Source organism: Protomyctophum bolini (genome assembly GCF_963924005.1).
Source record: "Protomyctophum bolini genome assembly, chromosome: 17".
NCBI lineage: Eukaryota > Metazoa > Chordata > Actinopteri > Myctophiformes > Myctophidae > Protomyctophum > Protomyctophum bolini.
Genome location: NC_137878.1, coordinates 30,505,562 through 30,521,983, shown reverse-complemented (window position 1 = coordinate 30,521,983; position 16,422 = coordinate 30,505,562). Strand labels below are relative to the sequence as shown.

Below are 16,422 nucleotides of genomic sequence, written 5' to 3'. Positions count from 1 at the left end.
CAGCAGCATGGTGGTAGGCTGTAGGCAGCCTGATATCTCCTGCAGCAGCATGGTGGTAGGCTGTAGGCAGCCTGATATTTGGTGTGTTTGTTGGTTTACCCGTTCTTGTCGTGGAGCTTGCTGATCTCATTGGTCTGGACCATCAGCTCTTTCTCCAGCTTATTCGTGGACAGGGAGTTCTCCAGCAGCTGGATCTCAAGCCTCGATGTTTGGTTTAGAACCTGGAGCAGAGAAGAAAAGGGAACCATTCTTAACGTTCATGCACCTTTTACGATTACGTTTACTGAGTTACTGCTGCTCTTCAGCTCTGTCCCTGAGATAAGGTGTATATAAATGTGTATATAAAAAGAAAAATTCATGATCCGCTCCGCTCCCTTTTTTGGTTGATAGAAGTAACAAGAAATGGTCTTTAAAGGAGAATTCCACAGTAGCCGTTTTTTACTGAATTCTGTTGATAATTTGTATACCGGTATGTGAACCACTGTTAGTGTCAGAATCTTTTTTTTTTACTAGTGTCGAAATAAATAATATGATATAGGACGCTGAGGCGGAAGCCACAGCCACAGAGCGACAACATTCTATGGGCTTATTTTCCGCTTCTTATCTACAACAGATTAAAAAAGCGATTTAAGAAATAGAAAGAAGCGATTTACCTATCGACCCATACGGCAGGTAAATCTACTAAATCGGTAGGGAATAAAACATTTTTGCTTCTTCCAGTGATCAATGGATACAGTGTTATCATCTTAAGGTAAAAAACACGGTTAGTCCGGAATTCGCCTTGGATTAGACCTGGAAAGCCCATACGTTCTCATATCCTTCAATCCGGGAAAGCATCTGTGTCATTTTAGATGTTGCTAATGCTATGTACAGTATGTCGACTCGCAACATGAATTTGTTGCTGATATGAAACAAGAGGAGATATACAATCAAGGTACTTTGTTAAAGTTTTAAACTTTACTAAAGTACCTACATTTTATATCCTTTTTTCTTTTACTTTTTTGAGTGCTTGAATCGCCGCTCTTTCTTCTACATTATAGTCCATTTGATCTTTGAAGCACCATCCGTACTTTTTAAACATTTTGCACCTCCACTGAGCACCTAGTTGATTTCTTTTTTCGATAGGAATTTGTAGCTATTATAAATATAATAATAATTACCTTTTGATATATTACGTTATACTGTATTAACAGCATAGGGGGTAAAAAAGCCTTCCCTCTACTGTATATCACATACTGTACCTCTATAAGCTGTGGTAATTCTCACACATTTGATTCAAAAGCTGTCCCCAGACAGGAATACAGCCACAGGGGTTTTCTCACAGGCTTCCTGTGTGCACCAAGGTGCAAAAGCGAGACTCTGCACAGGTCAGGCGTGCATATAAATCATCAGCTTCGTCCTCAGAAAATAAAGAGCTCATTTCAGATGGAGCGTCTGCCCGACACATGGTAACACTCAGGATGATATTCAGCTGTGTTTGGAAAAGGAATCATTTTAGGCTCGGTAAACATGTCTCTTTATTGAGCATCAGCAAAAATGGCCCCCCCGCTTGCTTAGCTCCTGTCCCCTATAAGTCCCCCCAGTCGTCCAGAAAAGAAGAGGAAAACCGCAGCCACATGACATGAAGCGAGGTTAGGTATTATTTCTATGGCTTCCATATTGTCTTTGGCCAGCTCTCTGTGACATGTTCGAGGCAGCTGAAAGTGGAATAGCAGGCTAAATGGTGCATGGTGGATTTCCTTAGTTTGCGTGCGTGCGTGCGTGAGAAAGAGTGCCCATAAAGGATTTTGTGCGCTTGTTTGTTTTGCGTTTGTTTGTTTATTTGAGAGATATAGATAGAGATAAAGAGAGAGAGTGTGGGGGTGAGTGTGCGTGCGTGCGTGCGTCCGTCCGTGTGTGTATGTGCGTGCACACACCTGGACATGCACGCGTACGTATGCGATGCGTATGCGTGTTACCTGTGTCTCCACGTCGGTGAGCTTGCGCGTCTGCTCGGCGGTCTGGGACAGCAGGTTGGTTCCCATCTCCAGCATGGCCGCCGTGTGGTTGTGGACAGCACTCTGCTGCAGCTGAGCCATCTCTGCCTTCATGCTCTCTTTGATGTAGTTCTCAATCTGTCCAAAGACAAAAAAAACACAAGACAAGTTACAGAACCGCCATAAAAGAGACTTCTTTTGTTGCCACTGTTGATACAGGCATACTAGTTCTGCATGTTTTTTGTACTTGTATACCTGTATACAGTGATGTTATAGCATTTGTATGTTCATGAATTATTGCTATTGGGTTATGTCCTATGTGGGTGTTTCACATGAAATGTAAGTGCGTCATTATTTAATGTATCGACTGAAATGCTGAATAAATAAAACCATGGAAATAATATCTGGGATCTATACACACATGGTTAAAATCCTATGGCTGTAGGATTTATTCAAGATAAAATGCATTGCAGTGTACAATACCCCAGGGTGCATGGGGACCATAGTTTCCAGATCATAGAATAACATACTCTTAATAACACTAGCATGTCTGAAGAAAAATCAGACACAAGTAGCATGTGCTTATATTCACATTTAGAATTTTTTTCAGATGTCAAACATTTCTGAGATGATAGAATGGTGATGGATGATGATGATCATGGAAGGGGAACCTTCTGAAAGCTTCATGGGCAAAGATAATAAACTTCAAAATCTCAAAAAACAATCAAAATGACCTCCAAGACATGCTAGTGCTAAAAGGAAACCAAAATACAAATATCTGACCTAGAACAAACGAAAACAAATGACTAAGCAAATGACAAAAGAAGACCCCTACATTACCCAATACATTACATTTATCACAAAGCTAAAAACTGACAAAGTGCTGGTGCTTAGGACTTGGCTAGAAGGAAGACGTCAGAACTCAGAAGTACTGACAACAGGCAGCTTTATAGGTGAGCCTGATCAGAGGAGCCAATCACCAGCAAGGTCCACCTGGTAGTTAGCCAATCACATTCATACACCACTCAGTCTACTCACACAAGCTGGCAACCACTCACTCAATCACTACTCATCAAATGATGATGATGCGGAGGAGAGAGCACGCCCCCAGCGCCCACGGCGTCCCCAGCGGGAATCGAACCCAGGACCTTCTAGCTGTGAGGCGACAGCACTACCAAATGTGCCACCGTGCCCCCAGTATTAAGTATTATATAATATAATATATTATATAATATATTCAAGGAAGAATGATCCTGAAATGAGAATTCATCCAATGGAACGAAGATGTTTCGGCTTCCAGGCACCGTTTTAATGAGCACCGTACACTTTGAAAAAGACAACGACACACTTTTAGCATCAGGAGATGCCTTCGGTCACACGTCTCCAAAAGTTTATCTGCAGCATCCCTGTGTCATGGATTATCTAAGTGGCGCCGACTTTGTTCCCCTTAAAAAAAGGTTTATGCAAAACAAAGCTATGTGTTTCCATTGTTTGAGAGGCGCTCTGCCCCAAGTGGAGTGAGTCTAGTGAATGTAGGTGGAACCAGATGTAGGCGGTTAGCTAGGGAAGGAAGAGGTACTCGGAGATGAACAGATATTCACTGAGGCTTATCTTGAAAGAAGTCTTTCATCTTTATCGTTAGACCTTCAGTCGATGACAAGACCGAGGAGAAGGTACAGTAGGACTGGAGTGAGCTCTTCATATAGATTACAGTTCATGTCGAGCGCCCGCCTGTTATGTGCAGGCATTTACTTCATCATACCACAGATACTAAAAACACAGCAGGACTTTTCATTACTCTTTCAAAGTCACAGAGAAGGACTTTATCTCTTCTATAATGCTTGCTCTATTTGACTTGGCTGAGGATGACACTACAGCGGCTAATTTGGAGGAATGCGTCATCGGGGCTCGGTCAGGTTCCAAGCATCACAATGTCACGTGACGTCTGATGTCCTTACTGAGCTGCCGTTCTTGCATGTTCCCCAGTACGTTCCCGGTTCCCTGGCCGTGGACGTGATCGAGCTGCTCGCACACAGGAGAGAGACGTCACTAACCAAGCTACGCTGCACTCACTGGTCTGGGAAGGAAAACATTCCCCCCCCCACCCCGAATCAAAGATGCTTAGAGAGACAGTGTTTGATGACACCACAAACCCTTTCAGCTGTGTTTTTCTGTTGCTCTGAAGGTACAGATTGTTCTCATTATCACATTGGGCTCGATGTCCTGGGATGCTCCCTGACAGCACGGTCAAAGTCAGCACACACACACCCACCCTAGCACTTGTAGTGCTGAGGGACTGGACTGAAGCCCAACCAACCCTACCATGTAGCGTTTTTAAATTTTATTATTATTTTTGATTAAATCAATTCTGTTTTACATCATGACTGTTTGAATCAGAATTACCGGAGGCCCCAGTGGATATAGTATAACACACAGGCATACCGACGACAGACAATTGTCATAGCATTCAATTCGATTATTCATACAGAGAGTGAGAGAAAAAGATACATGTGTCAACACACACATCAGAGTGTTTTATATCCTGGGGTCGTGTGGGGAGGTGTTAAATGTATAACAAGAGAGAGGTGTGGCGCAGGGGAAATATTTTGGCCCACCGTCATGGAGACTAGTAGGGAGGGGGTTGGCTATAGCTTAGTGGGTAGACTAGGCTGTCTGGTAATCAGAAAGTTCACCAAGTAATACGTGTCAAAGTGTCCCTGAGCGTTACACTTAACCCCTAACTGCTTCTCCACAAGCAAGCACTCATCATGACCGTCTGAGCAGCCATCACCTCTGTGAAGCTGAAACAGAATCCCCCCCTGTGGGATTATGATCCCTCCGTGTTGCATCCGGCTGGCTTGGCCGGACACTGCAACAAGCACAACGGGCTCTATGCACACATAATAACTCTTAACTTCCGTACTTCAGTGGTTCTCAAACGTTTTAATTTCAAGAACCCCCATAACTCTGAGAGTGTACAAATGGAACCAAATGGACACACCTGTTGCGCGGGGCCATATGGAACCCACTCAAGGACACTTTGAGACCCACTGGGGTAGCATAGTAATTCCAGTGATAGCAGTAGCACCCTGACTCTGTTTGACCAGGATGGAACAGCTAGCCTTCATTAGTATCAGCAGTATGGGGGGAAGGGGCCCAAGTTCTTTCCAAAATGGCGTGTGTGCATAGAGCCCATTGGCCGTTGGAAGCCGGCCGGGAGGGCAATCTCTGCCGCTGCACTAGTGACTCCAACAGGTTGGTCTGTTCAGCGAGGGGCAAAACTGAGAGGAATACGCGCGCGCACACGCACACGCACACACACACACACACACACACACACACACACACACACACACACACACACACACACACACACACACACACACACACACACACACACACACACACACACACACACACACACACTCAAAGGTTTACTAGCTACCATATTCCTGACAAGTCTGAAGCTACATTTGCACAGCAGAGTAATGGAGCAGTACATCACCAGCGGTTTGATGGCTCTCCGTGCTTATTGGAGGGCTTTCAATTCACGTTTTATCCAAAGAAAAGTCCAGAGAAGGCACTTAACATTCCTTAACACAGCTGAGAGTGAAACGCAACAGTAAATTAAATGATTGCTTGGCAAAGCAAATATATAACAACTTTTAATCAAATTATTAGCAATGAGTGACTGAAAGTATGATAATGGCCATAATATTTGTGCATGTTTAACAGATTGTCACTCGCACAGTGAATTATTGCGTATTGCTTGCCCGTGTAAAGAATAGTTGGATTTCAACATTTAAATCGTCCCAGCAATTGAGAGAGAATAAAACAGAGTGGGATGTAACAGCCATGTCTCAGCCATCAGCCATCATGTCTTGCCAAGTGGAATAAGCTTTTCACCGTAATATCCTCCCTTGGCATTGACATTAAAGTGAAATGCGCCATTCTTTTAGGCCATATTTCAGATCTAATAACAACTTCCCCAAACTATTAACTACATCAGGCTGATAAGTGTCTCGTTCCATGAAAGCTCCAAAGATCTAGCCAAAAAATTGGAAAAGAAATGGTGGAGTCTGGAATCCTTAGGTGGCGCCCAGTGGATGGTATGAGGAGTCAAAGCACATGGCTTCAGCCCTGGGTTCAAAACTGCAATTCTTTGATGGATCGTCCCAATCCTTATGGCTGTGCAGTTTACATGGACAATATTTATTCATTCAGAATGAAATCATTCCAAACAGAGATTCATATACCCAGCTGTTTACATGACACCTGAATAAAAGTAGTCCTTGTGCCTCATTCGTTTACATGACCAAAGGATTCATTCAGAATGCTACTACTGAGGGCAGACATGTGTAAAATAAGGCATGCATTACAAACTCTAAGGAGCGTTCAGAATCAAGTGTTTATATGGTAAATATATCAAGATTCAAACGGTATATACTGTACCACCTCCATGAAAATTGATTTGGGTCAAACGGGAATGGAATATTCTATTCCAATTGAGGTGTTTACATGAGCATTTTTATCCTGAATGAACAGTCATTCTGAATACAAGTGGAATATATCTGTCCATGTAAACACATAACATGGATGTATTACCGTTTGCAATTTAGCATTTCCTATGGCAAGATACTGTATGAGGAGCACTCCTTTTCTTGGGTATCGTATCGGTAATTTGTTATCGTTTTAAAACAAGGCAGATACCATGATGTGTACCAACCTTCTGTGCATTTGCAGAGCAACAGAAAATGTTTTTGTAGTGAAATTACAGTTAGTAAAAAACGTTTGAATTGGGAAGAGTCTATAATTTTCATATTGCCATATTTGGCATGAAGATTTTAGAAAAGCAATAAGCCACACAAGGACGTTTACCCTGATTTTAGAACTGCTAAGGATGTGTGCATAGTGCTTCACTTGGCCACTTAAGATCTATACACTAGCCAATAATAGCCGATCCAACACGTGGCGATATACTGAATTACAGTATATATTTAGTCTTTTTTCGGTTTTGATTCTGTGTCCTTAGATTAGTCTTTCTCCTCTGTCACACAGCGACCAGCAGCCTTTTACTGAAGCTTGCAAACCCGCCGAGACCAATGTGTGTACTCTACTGCATGTGGCAATAGCATGCGATACACTTCGCAACCTGGAAGTCACCTTGGGAGAGGGGAAAGTGAGGTGACACTCGGAAGGCTGACAGAAACGCCATGCCTGGGGCTCGGCTCATGGCCCGTCTCCCGGGGAATGTGGTTGACTCAAGGCTGGATCTGTTGGGGGCCATAAAACGGAAAGTACCAAGGAGAAACAAGATTACACAAACACACCCGACACAAAAAGAAAAAGAAAGAAAACACTCGGGAAGCAGTAAAATAGCCTGTGTGGGTGTCAAGTTATTTGCAATGGTCTCTAAGCTGCACTTCGACATAACTGCTCTGCTTGAGCACTAAATGGAAGTATTGCAAGCAGCAAAAGCAAACAGTTTCTTTCATTGCCAGGACTCGAGTATTTAAATGCATGTGGAGAACCGTTTGAGTCAGTAGGGACTGGGATGGCGAAATAAATGAGCACATGATGTGTATAGAGGTTATGGTATCCTCTCTCTCTCTCTTGAGGTACTGAGATTTGAGGTCCTTATGCCAAATACTGATTCTCTCTGACGTTTGACCAGGAGATATACCGTAACCTGCTTCAGCCAACCTGACACTGGAACGAATGGATTTCAATAGGTAGAGCAAAGTGTTCTTGACAATCGAAGAAAGCCAAACAGCTACGAGCCAGTGAATCGTAAAAATCACATTTCTGTGAAAATACAGATTTCCAGACCACAATGTTTGGTTAGTCTCCACACAGAGCCCACCAACCAGGGGTCAACCCAAATAGGTGGAGGTCAGGCTTAACCAGAGAGCCAGGTTTAATCTTTGTACCCATGTGGTGTATCATTACCACTAATGGAATATGTTACCAAACTGAAAATAGGATTTCTGTCATGAACATGCCATGTTATCTTGACTTTGTTGTTTTTCTTTTTGCGGCTAATCTGGTGGCCTTTCAAGATGAATGGCTTTCATTATGTAGGCGAGAGCTTGAAATAGGAAAGGAATTAAAATGTGGCACCACAAATAAAATAAAAATACACAAAAACTACACCACACATCATTTTGGTCTGTATTTTGGAAAGTGACAGAACAGATTTGTACCGAGCGACATTCCAGGAGGTACAATGGCATTCTGGGCTACTTTTAGACCTGCTAAATATTGCCCCTGGTTTTACATAATCACCATTAGCAGAGTGAGAGTCACATAAAGAGAACTTTATGTTTCCCAAACTGCTACTTGACAGGGAGGCATAAAGGTTTAAGGAGCTGTATTTGGCAGAGGCATGGTTTCCGTGCAGACTGCCTACGGCTTCACTAATGACACTACCTGACATCCATGACCCTTGCTCTGCGCCGCGCAAGGCCTTGTTAGGCTGTTAAAACAAGGGCCCTGCGAATGCAACTATCGCCGTGTGTTTTTACACACAGCACTAGCATGTAGCGTCTTCTGTTTTGGCCGGTTTATGACTTATTATGAGCCCTGGGAGGTACGTTACAACCAGCTGTAAATGATAAAACAATCAGCTTTAGGCCGTCCAAGGACATAATTAATAGGCTGCATAACTTGAAAGACGCAGCGTGAGTGCATTTTAGAGCAGATGAGCCGTTTACCATTTGACAAAGACAAGTGTTCCAGCAGGTGGATAACGTGGATTATTTCCACAATGTACACTACAGCCTTATATAATTCATGGAGAATATCACAAGTGAGGAGGTTTTGCAATCCGTCAGCAGAATTAATCACAGACGCATACGCTATATATGCTATCAGGAGAAGCTTTCAAATTGTCCATAATTGAAACAGGATAATCCCAGCAGAAGCTACTCCCTTAGCTATCACGGTTACAGATTACTACGAGTGTTTACCACTTCTCTGACGTTTCGCATTCAGAGCATTTTCCATCCGCCCAAAAGAGGTCTTGAACTTTTCTAAACAGCAGCAATGGGAGGTAGTGGTAGTACTGCAATGGTGGCGATGGTAATGAGGAGAGAGAGAGCGCTCAAAGAGAGAGAGAGCCACTGTGAGTGAGACGAGCAAAACGGTGGGTCTGGAGTGTATGAAACTTTTTTGTAAGAGCTCTGTCAGATCGCTGCTTATCTCTGGGGTGGGGGGTGTGAGTGGGGGGGGGGGGTGGGGGGGGGGGTGGAGGTCTTGACTCTCAGCTCTGGGATGCTTCTCCTTGCGCTTGGGGGCCTGGAACCATTTCAGACCACTTTAATGGACAACTGCGGAGGGGCTATTACACCCCCATCAGCACCTCCTGGAGTAATCACACGCCACCTCGGGACCCACGCCAGTGAATACACTTGCGCTTCCTTATCGGCGGCTTGACAGTGAAGGGTGAATTTGATATGCCTCTCTGAAAACCTGGGCCCATAATTCACCCATGACTGAGAGAGGTCTTAGCCTAACTCACTGTGCAGTAAAATCCGCAGTGTCTATTTCACTAGCGTGTACAAATGAAATGGAATGAACCCTTACGGGTCTATTTGGTTCCTTTTGTACAATCTTGGGAGTTACAAATGGGTGTGGGGTCGATTTGCTTCTATTTGTACACTCTTGGAGTTAAATTAACACTGACAATTTTACTGCTTGGCTTGCGCTGTCACCCCTTCAGAAGTCAACATTCCGGGAAATGCAAGCACTTCCTGTCTTGTTGTCAGCCACTGGCAGTGGTGTAAAGTAACACATTTAAGTACATTTACTCAAGTACTGTACTTAAGTACACTTTTGAGGTATTTGTACTTTACTTGAGTATTTCCAATTTCCAATACTTTCACTTCTACTCCACTACATCTCAGAGGCAAGCATTTTACTTTGACTCCACTACAATCACCACTGGCCACTGGCTTGTTTTCAGGTCCACATTGAAACCTTGTTTTGAGACAGATTGTGTCAGGACTAGGTGAGTACAACACAACAACTCAGGTCATGTTGACCTGAGTTGAAACTCATTTGACCTCTGTCACCTTTGACACGGTGGCCGCCAGGCGAGGCGTTTATAGCACTTCCTTCTCCCGCTCCTCAGACGGCGAGAGAGAGAACGATAGAGACGCAGTGAAGAGACAAACAAACAAACCATACAAGATAAATCGAAGGCAGCGAGAGTGAGAGAGAGAGAGAGAGAGAGTGAGAGAGAGTGAGAGAGGCAACCTGAGTCTCTGTAGTCTCAGCGAGCTAAAAAGGGAATTCGGAATTCAAAAATGGAAACTCTGTCCAAAAGGCTGGTTTGAACAGGGGGTCCCGAGTGAGGTGGGTGGTCTGTCTCTGGGCTCCGCCTATCTCACCGCTGTGAAGAGAACGCGTCTGGTTTGCTGTTGATTCCAGGACACCACTCAGCCATAGAGACCCACTGACTGCCATCCTAAAAACAACCTTGTACCGTCTGCGAGGAACCCACCGCCCTCGCTCTCGCTCTCTCTCTCTCTCTCTCTCTCTCGCTCTTCCTCAGTATTGCTGCAGGATGCTGTTGTGTTGATTTCAATTCTTTACAATTAGTTTGAACATTTCCAAGGACATAATGAGCATAGTGTACACAACCTGAAACCAGAGCAACCATTTCTGTGTTACTCTTTGGGGCAAATTACAGCGTTTGCAGAGCGAGGTGCCCAGAATCACTTGGCAGGCCTGGAGGCACAAGCCTTTCTGTCCATCAAAGGTTTTCTATCACAACATTTTGACAACAGTGAGCAAAGTGAAACAAAGTGAGAACTGTGCGGTAAACATTGTCAGCTCTTTTGGTTTCCAAAAGAAGCCTGTGATTTTCTGTATATGCAAGAAGTCTCACTATTATAGACCTTCACGTCACTGTCGAATTAAGCATTAACACTGTTTTAGGCCTTGGTTTTTCATGGCAATTTGGTCAAATACGTGAACTATTTGCCTTCCAATTTTTTGGAATTATTCAATCAATGCCAAGAAAGAGAATATCCAAATAAGTGATACAAATGAATATTTATGGAAAGTGTGGTGAAATATCTTCGATTTATGGCAATGTCCAAATGGTATATTGTTGTATTATTTATGTTGCCAAATATTTTACATTTAATGTGTATCCGTTGTTGTATTAGTTACGTTGACAAATAATGTTGTATTTTTTCGATTACTTTTGGTGTTAGCATTATGTTATGCTTTAGCTATTGAAAAATAGCAGATCTACAAGCTCATAGCGCTCGCTACGAGCTTGTAGATCTGCTATCTTTGAAAAATCGAAGAACGACTGACATAGAAGCATAGCTTTTTCAGAAAACTGTCAGGATGAGATGACATTTTTTTAATCTGATCTCTGATGGGTTAAATGAGGTGAGAAATGTGAGGTGAGAAATACAATAAAAATATGCTTCCTATATGGCCCATTTACCTGGATATGGACATGGATATGTATATGACACTGATGATTTGCAAATAACGTTAGTGTACCAAAAATTATGACATATTTTTAACATATATTTCCACATCGCTAAATCATATTTTTGGAAACAATTTAAGATAAATGTAGCTGAACTTGAGTCAGATTTGAGAATGTAAAGTGTAGAGGTTAAGGTCAAACATTGAGAATCTACAAAAAGCCTGAGAACAGAACAGACTGGATATTCTACTGACAGAATCGTTTTTAAATTTCTTTCTTGGGAAATACATAGTATTTTAGCTCTGTTCACATGAGAAAAAAGAAAAAAAAACTCTTAAAATGTTAATTCCTCGCTTGTGAACTACCTCTCACTTTCCCTTTCATCTACTGTAATTCACCACCACTGGCCATTATATAAAGCTATTTCTAGCTGTTAAGACTTGTTAAATCAAGGTCTCTGACAGTGTTATGTCTACAAGACATGGATTCAATGGTTAAGTAAAAGCCTATATGTACTGCAGAGCAAGATGGATAGTGTAAAATATTCTCTGAAAGCCTGTAACATGTAAGATGAAAGCCAATTTATCAAGAAAGTCAAACGCGGTTAACGAAAGCAAAAGGCAATTAATTTTTGACATCCTACTTTGAAAAGCATGAACTTCTTCTCTCTCTCGTTTTTTTATTTCAAGAAAGAAAAAAGGAGGGATGGACAACATGTTTGGTCCTTGAACTTCAGTTCTTCAGCGCTCCGAGTACATCCAAGAGAAATGTTTGCTTTTTTGGGTACTGTGATGCAGACGTTTTGCTTATTATTACAATCGTGATTTTGGAAATGAATTTCCAGAGTTGGTCTAGACGACGATTATTTGGCTGTCCTCGGAGACAAGATTCCAGTGCAGCATACCTTGATCGACTCTCTGATAACAAGTGTTTTGAATGGCCGCTCCTCTTAAAAGGAAAAGGTGTGAGGGAGGGATAAAACCATCAAAGCAGCATAACATATTTCAGTTATATTTTGATATTTTCAATAAATGTATCTCCACAAACAGAATCAGTACTAATTCGATTGCGATAACCATGCTATAACAAGCATTTTCTTTCATGAATCTACCACCAGAAATCCGCCATGAGACTTCTATTCATGACTAACTGGAAACATAACACGGTACGGTAGAGATTGTGCATGAATGTATATTTTGATTATTTTCACAAATCCTCCAGTTACCACAGGGGCTCTTTTATGTCGACTGTCTCTGAATGTCAAAGCGGGCCCTCAAATTACCCCCAATTAATTACGAGTATCTGCAAGTATATGGGAGAGGAAGTACTTGCATTCACCCAAGACATGGGAATGCGGAACGAAACCCAAACACACAAACAAATGGTGGACCTGCTCATTTAGTCGGACCTCGCTTTGTACTCTAGGACCTGCAAGCGCCACAGAGAATCAGGCCACAGTTGTTGTGACGCAAGTCTGCTTTATGGGAAACTTTCCACTGCAATCCATCTGATGATGGCTTACTTATATCACTGGCACACAACCTACTGCACGCCAGCGTCCCCTATATTCCACCAGCAAACAGCGACTGCAGCCTGCCGTCACATAGCATGCAAGTTTTGAAATGGTATTCCTGTCAACAATCTATTTAAACTGTCTTCTGCTGTGAAATAATATTACAGATATAGACGGAAAAAACGTCAAGATGGGACTTGACAAGAGAAGATGGTATGTTTCTCTCAGTGTTAAAGCCGTCTTTGGCGGGCTTCAGTTTAACTCGGAGTATAATGGAATCCCTCGTGACATAAGCACTGCATCCAATGTGTTCCAGTGCGGGTGCCAGGAGCGTCATCTATCACGCAGCGTGCACACCTTCTAACCAGGATGAATAGGCATTTAATGACAGCAGTTGTTTCCTTCAATGTCACGTCCATGTTTATCTTCTATCCTAACATCCCATTAAGGGCTGCAGAGTTTATACGCCCGACGGTGTAGTCATCCAGTGTTACGATCACAAATCCTCCACAGCACGCTCCAACACATGGGCCTTCCACTGGAGCTCTCCGTCTGTCTCTCTCTCTCTCTCTCTGGTGCCCTCGTTTTGCCTTCTCTCTCTCTCTTTCTCCCTCCTTCCTCTCCTTTCAGTCCGTGTCCATCTGAAGTTTGCCAGCCGGCCATTACATCAGGTCCAGATTAGGCACCACAACGACTTCTCGCCTCGTGTAGTGGTGGCTGTGACGCACTGAGCCAAGTGAGCCATGCTTTAATCTGGGACCGGCTAGGCTCTTTGAAGTCGTGGTGTGGCACAGACGGCGGCTAACGTCCATCCGGCCGTCGGTCTGTCTATTTATCTATCCATCTACTGTATCTCTCTTTCTCTCTCTGTCCTTCTCCATGTATCTCTTTGACCTTATGCGTCTGTCTGTGCACAATACACTTATTATATAACATCTCAGGACACACTACAGTGTGTGTGATTCCATATGTGTGTAAGCATTGATTGAGTAACTGTGTGTGTGTATTTACAGTATGTATATGTATCCATCTGCACGCATGTGTTTGTGAGTGTGTGTGTCCATCTGCTGCACGTGTCTGTCCGTGTGTATGCGCGTGCACGCATGCATCTATGCGTATTTCCCCCTAAGTGAGAGGACGCATGCCACGGCTAAGTCCAATCTAAACAGAGGCGAGCAGCAGGAAGAAGAGGTGCAGTAGCGCGGCTAACTTCACCACATGGAATTGTTGCAGACAGACTGACCTGACTGCTGCGTTGGACACGGGGAGGAGAGGGGGGTGGTGGACCTGACTCCTGCCTTGGACACGGGGAGGAGAGGGGGGTGGTTGACCTGACTCCTGCCTTGGACACGGGGAGGAGAGGGGGGTGGTTGACCTGACTCCTGCCTTGGACACGGGGAGGAGAGGGGGGTGGTTGACCTGACTCCTGCCTTGGACACGGGGAGGAGAGGGGGGTGGTTGACCTGACTCCTGGTTGATGCTGGATGATGATGCTTTCCCTCACGGTGCCGCTAGCCCCTCCTATACAGACTTTGTCCCCACGCGTCTCGATATTTGCCATTGACAGTGAAAGGAGAAATTAGGTCAAATGTCTTCCTAAATTCGTCTTCGACGACAAGAGTGCCTCTCACTTCACACGGGTGTGATTTTTTACAAATAACCCGACTCAACATCCACATTGTAAAGAGGGGCAGCGACTGACGCGCCTAGTAATTCATTTTCAATGACAGGCGTGCGTTTATCTTGGACGCGTGGAGAAGTTGAGGGGCGACAACGCAAGCGTATTTTCATGGGCGCGGACCCGTGAAATTGTCTCGCGCGTGCTTGTTTCGTTTTTATTTTACGCTACGCAAGTCACGCCCCTCATGAGCAGACCTGGAGCAGACCTGTTATTGATCCAGGCGACAGCGTCTGCGTCACACAGCTAAATGGTAAATGGTAGGCCTTTATCCACTATATATAGCGACTACTATAGCGATGGAAACCCTCCGGGTTAACATCCGGCCACTCTACGCCTGAGCCACGCGTTGTGGGCTTGTAGATCAGCTATTTTTGCCGTGTGTCACCATCGTCTGATGGCGTATAAAGGCATATAAATTATTAAGCACTACATTACTGACAGTCTGACACACTGACCAACTAGCATTGTGCTGATCATGTGTACCTTTCGTTGCCTGTGTTGTCTGCAGCTCGTTTGGACAGGTGCAAGATACCACAGACGATCCGGGCACTCAGGAGTAAAAAGGCGCACAAACCTCTAGTTCAATACAAACCCTGTATCTCCAGTGTCTTTATGAAGCCAGATTCAGAGACTAGTGATATAGATTATTAATTTACTACACTATCGACTTTAATGAGACAGTAGTGAGATAAAGTAAACCCAGGTTTACTAATCCAATAGCCTTGCTGTAAGAACGAGGCCTGCGAAGCTAAATAAAACACATCAATCCTCTTGTAACATACTGAACTAAAAGAAACAGATCTGCGATAATCTGTGGATCTTGAGTGGATAATTACAACATGCTCCCAGTTCTAGGCTCCAAGAAATCTGGAGAGTACAACCCCAGACAGATTGGACTCAAACTAAGAGCTCTGTGTTTCTGAAATGCCACAACAAGAACAGAGCGGTCCAAGCAATCAAGCCATTCCTTAAACTGAGGAAAAGAGGGTGAGAGAGAGGAAGGGAGAGAGCACGATGGTTGAGCGACATCAGGAGTCAGAGGAAGGGATTATATATATATATATATAGAGAGAGAGAGAGAGAGAGAGAGAGAGGTGTATGTGAGAGTGTAAACAGGGAGGAGGACATCCCTGGCCTTTCATCTGTCTGGGTCTCTGTTTATTTTTGCTTTTCTCGGACTGAAGTGCACAAGAAGTGTGTGTGTGTACCGGTGTGTACACACACAGTGACAAGCAGGGGGAGATATCGAATGATCTAAACCAGTACACCTAATGATGACCAATAGGACCATTATCTCCTCCAAACCGAAGGAAATATGGAGACATGTCTGTAGAGCTGGGACTCATAAAAACATAATAAATGATTAATATCAATACTATATATAGCGCCAATCTTTGGGAATGTGACTATCAAACCCAGAGCTGTGTGATCATTTTCATGTCATTGGGGAGAATCTGAGATTAAGCCGAAACATACTGTAGTGATCACAAACGTAATAAAAGCTGTTGATGTTTCCACTATCAAGTTCTGATGAAGACTTGATAGTCAAAATGTCAAATAATATAATAAATCTGTTTTATGGAGGATTTCATGACATTTTTCAGATTGATGTTAGATATTTTGGGCCTCTGCACCTTAAACAATATTTTGTTGGTGTGTGTGTGTGTGTGTGTGTGTGTGTGTGTGTGTGTGTGTGTGTGTGTGTGTGTGTGTGTGTGTGTTGGTGTGTGTGTTGGTGCGTGCGTGCGTCTTTTTAGGACTGTATTAGAAACTGACACTCAACGGCAGCTGTAAAAGAAGT

The 16,422-nt window shown here is 43.5% G+C and overlaps 1 protein-coding gene across 1 annotated transcript in view; it reads right to left on the bottom strand.

Moving 5' to 3' along the window:
- Nucleotides 1-16,422, bottom strand: part of angpt1 (angiopoietin 1) — a 66,382-nt gene that overhangs the window by 37,555 nt on the left and 12,405 nt on the right. The window contains exons 2-3 of the mRNA XM_080787487.1: nt 1,959-2,114; nt 100-221 (exon numbers count right to left, since the gene is read on the bottom strand). Of these exons, the coding sequence (XP_080643613.1) occupies nt 100-221; nt 1,959-2,114 (278 nt within the window). The remainder of the gene's footprint in view (nt 1-99; nt 222-1,958; nt 2,115-16,422) is intronic.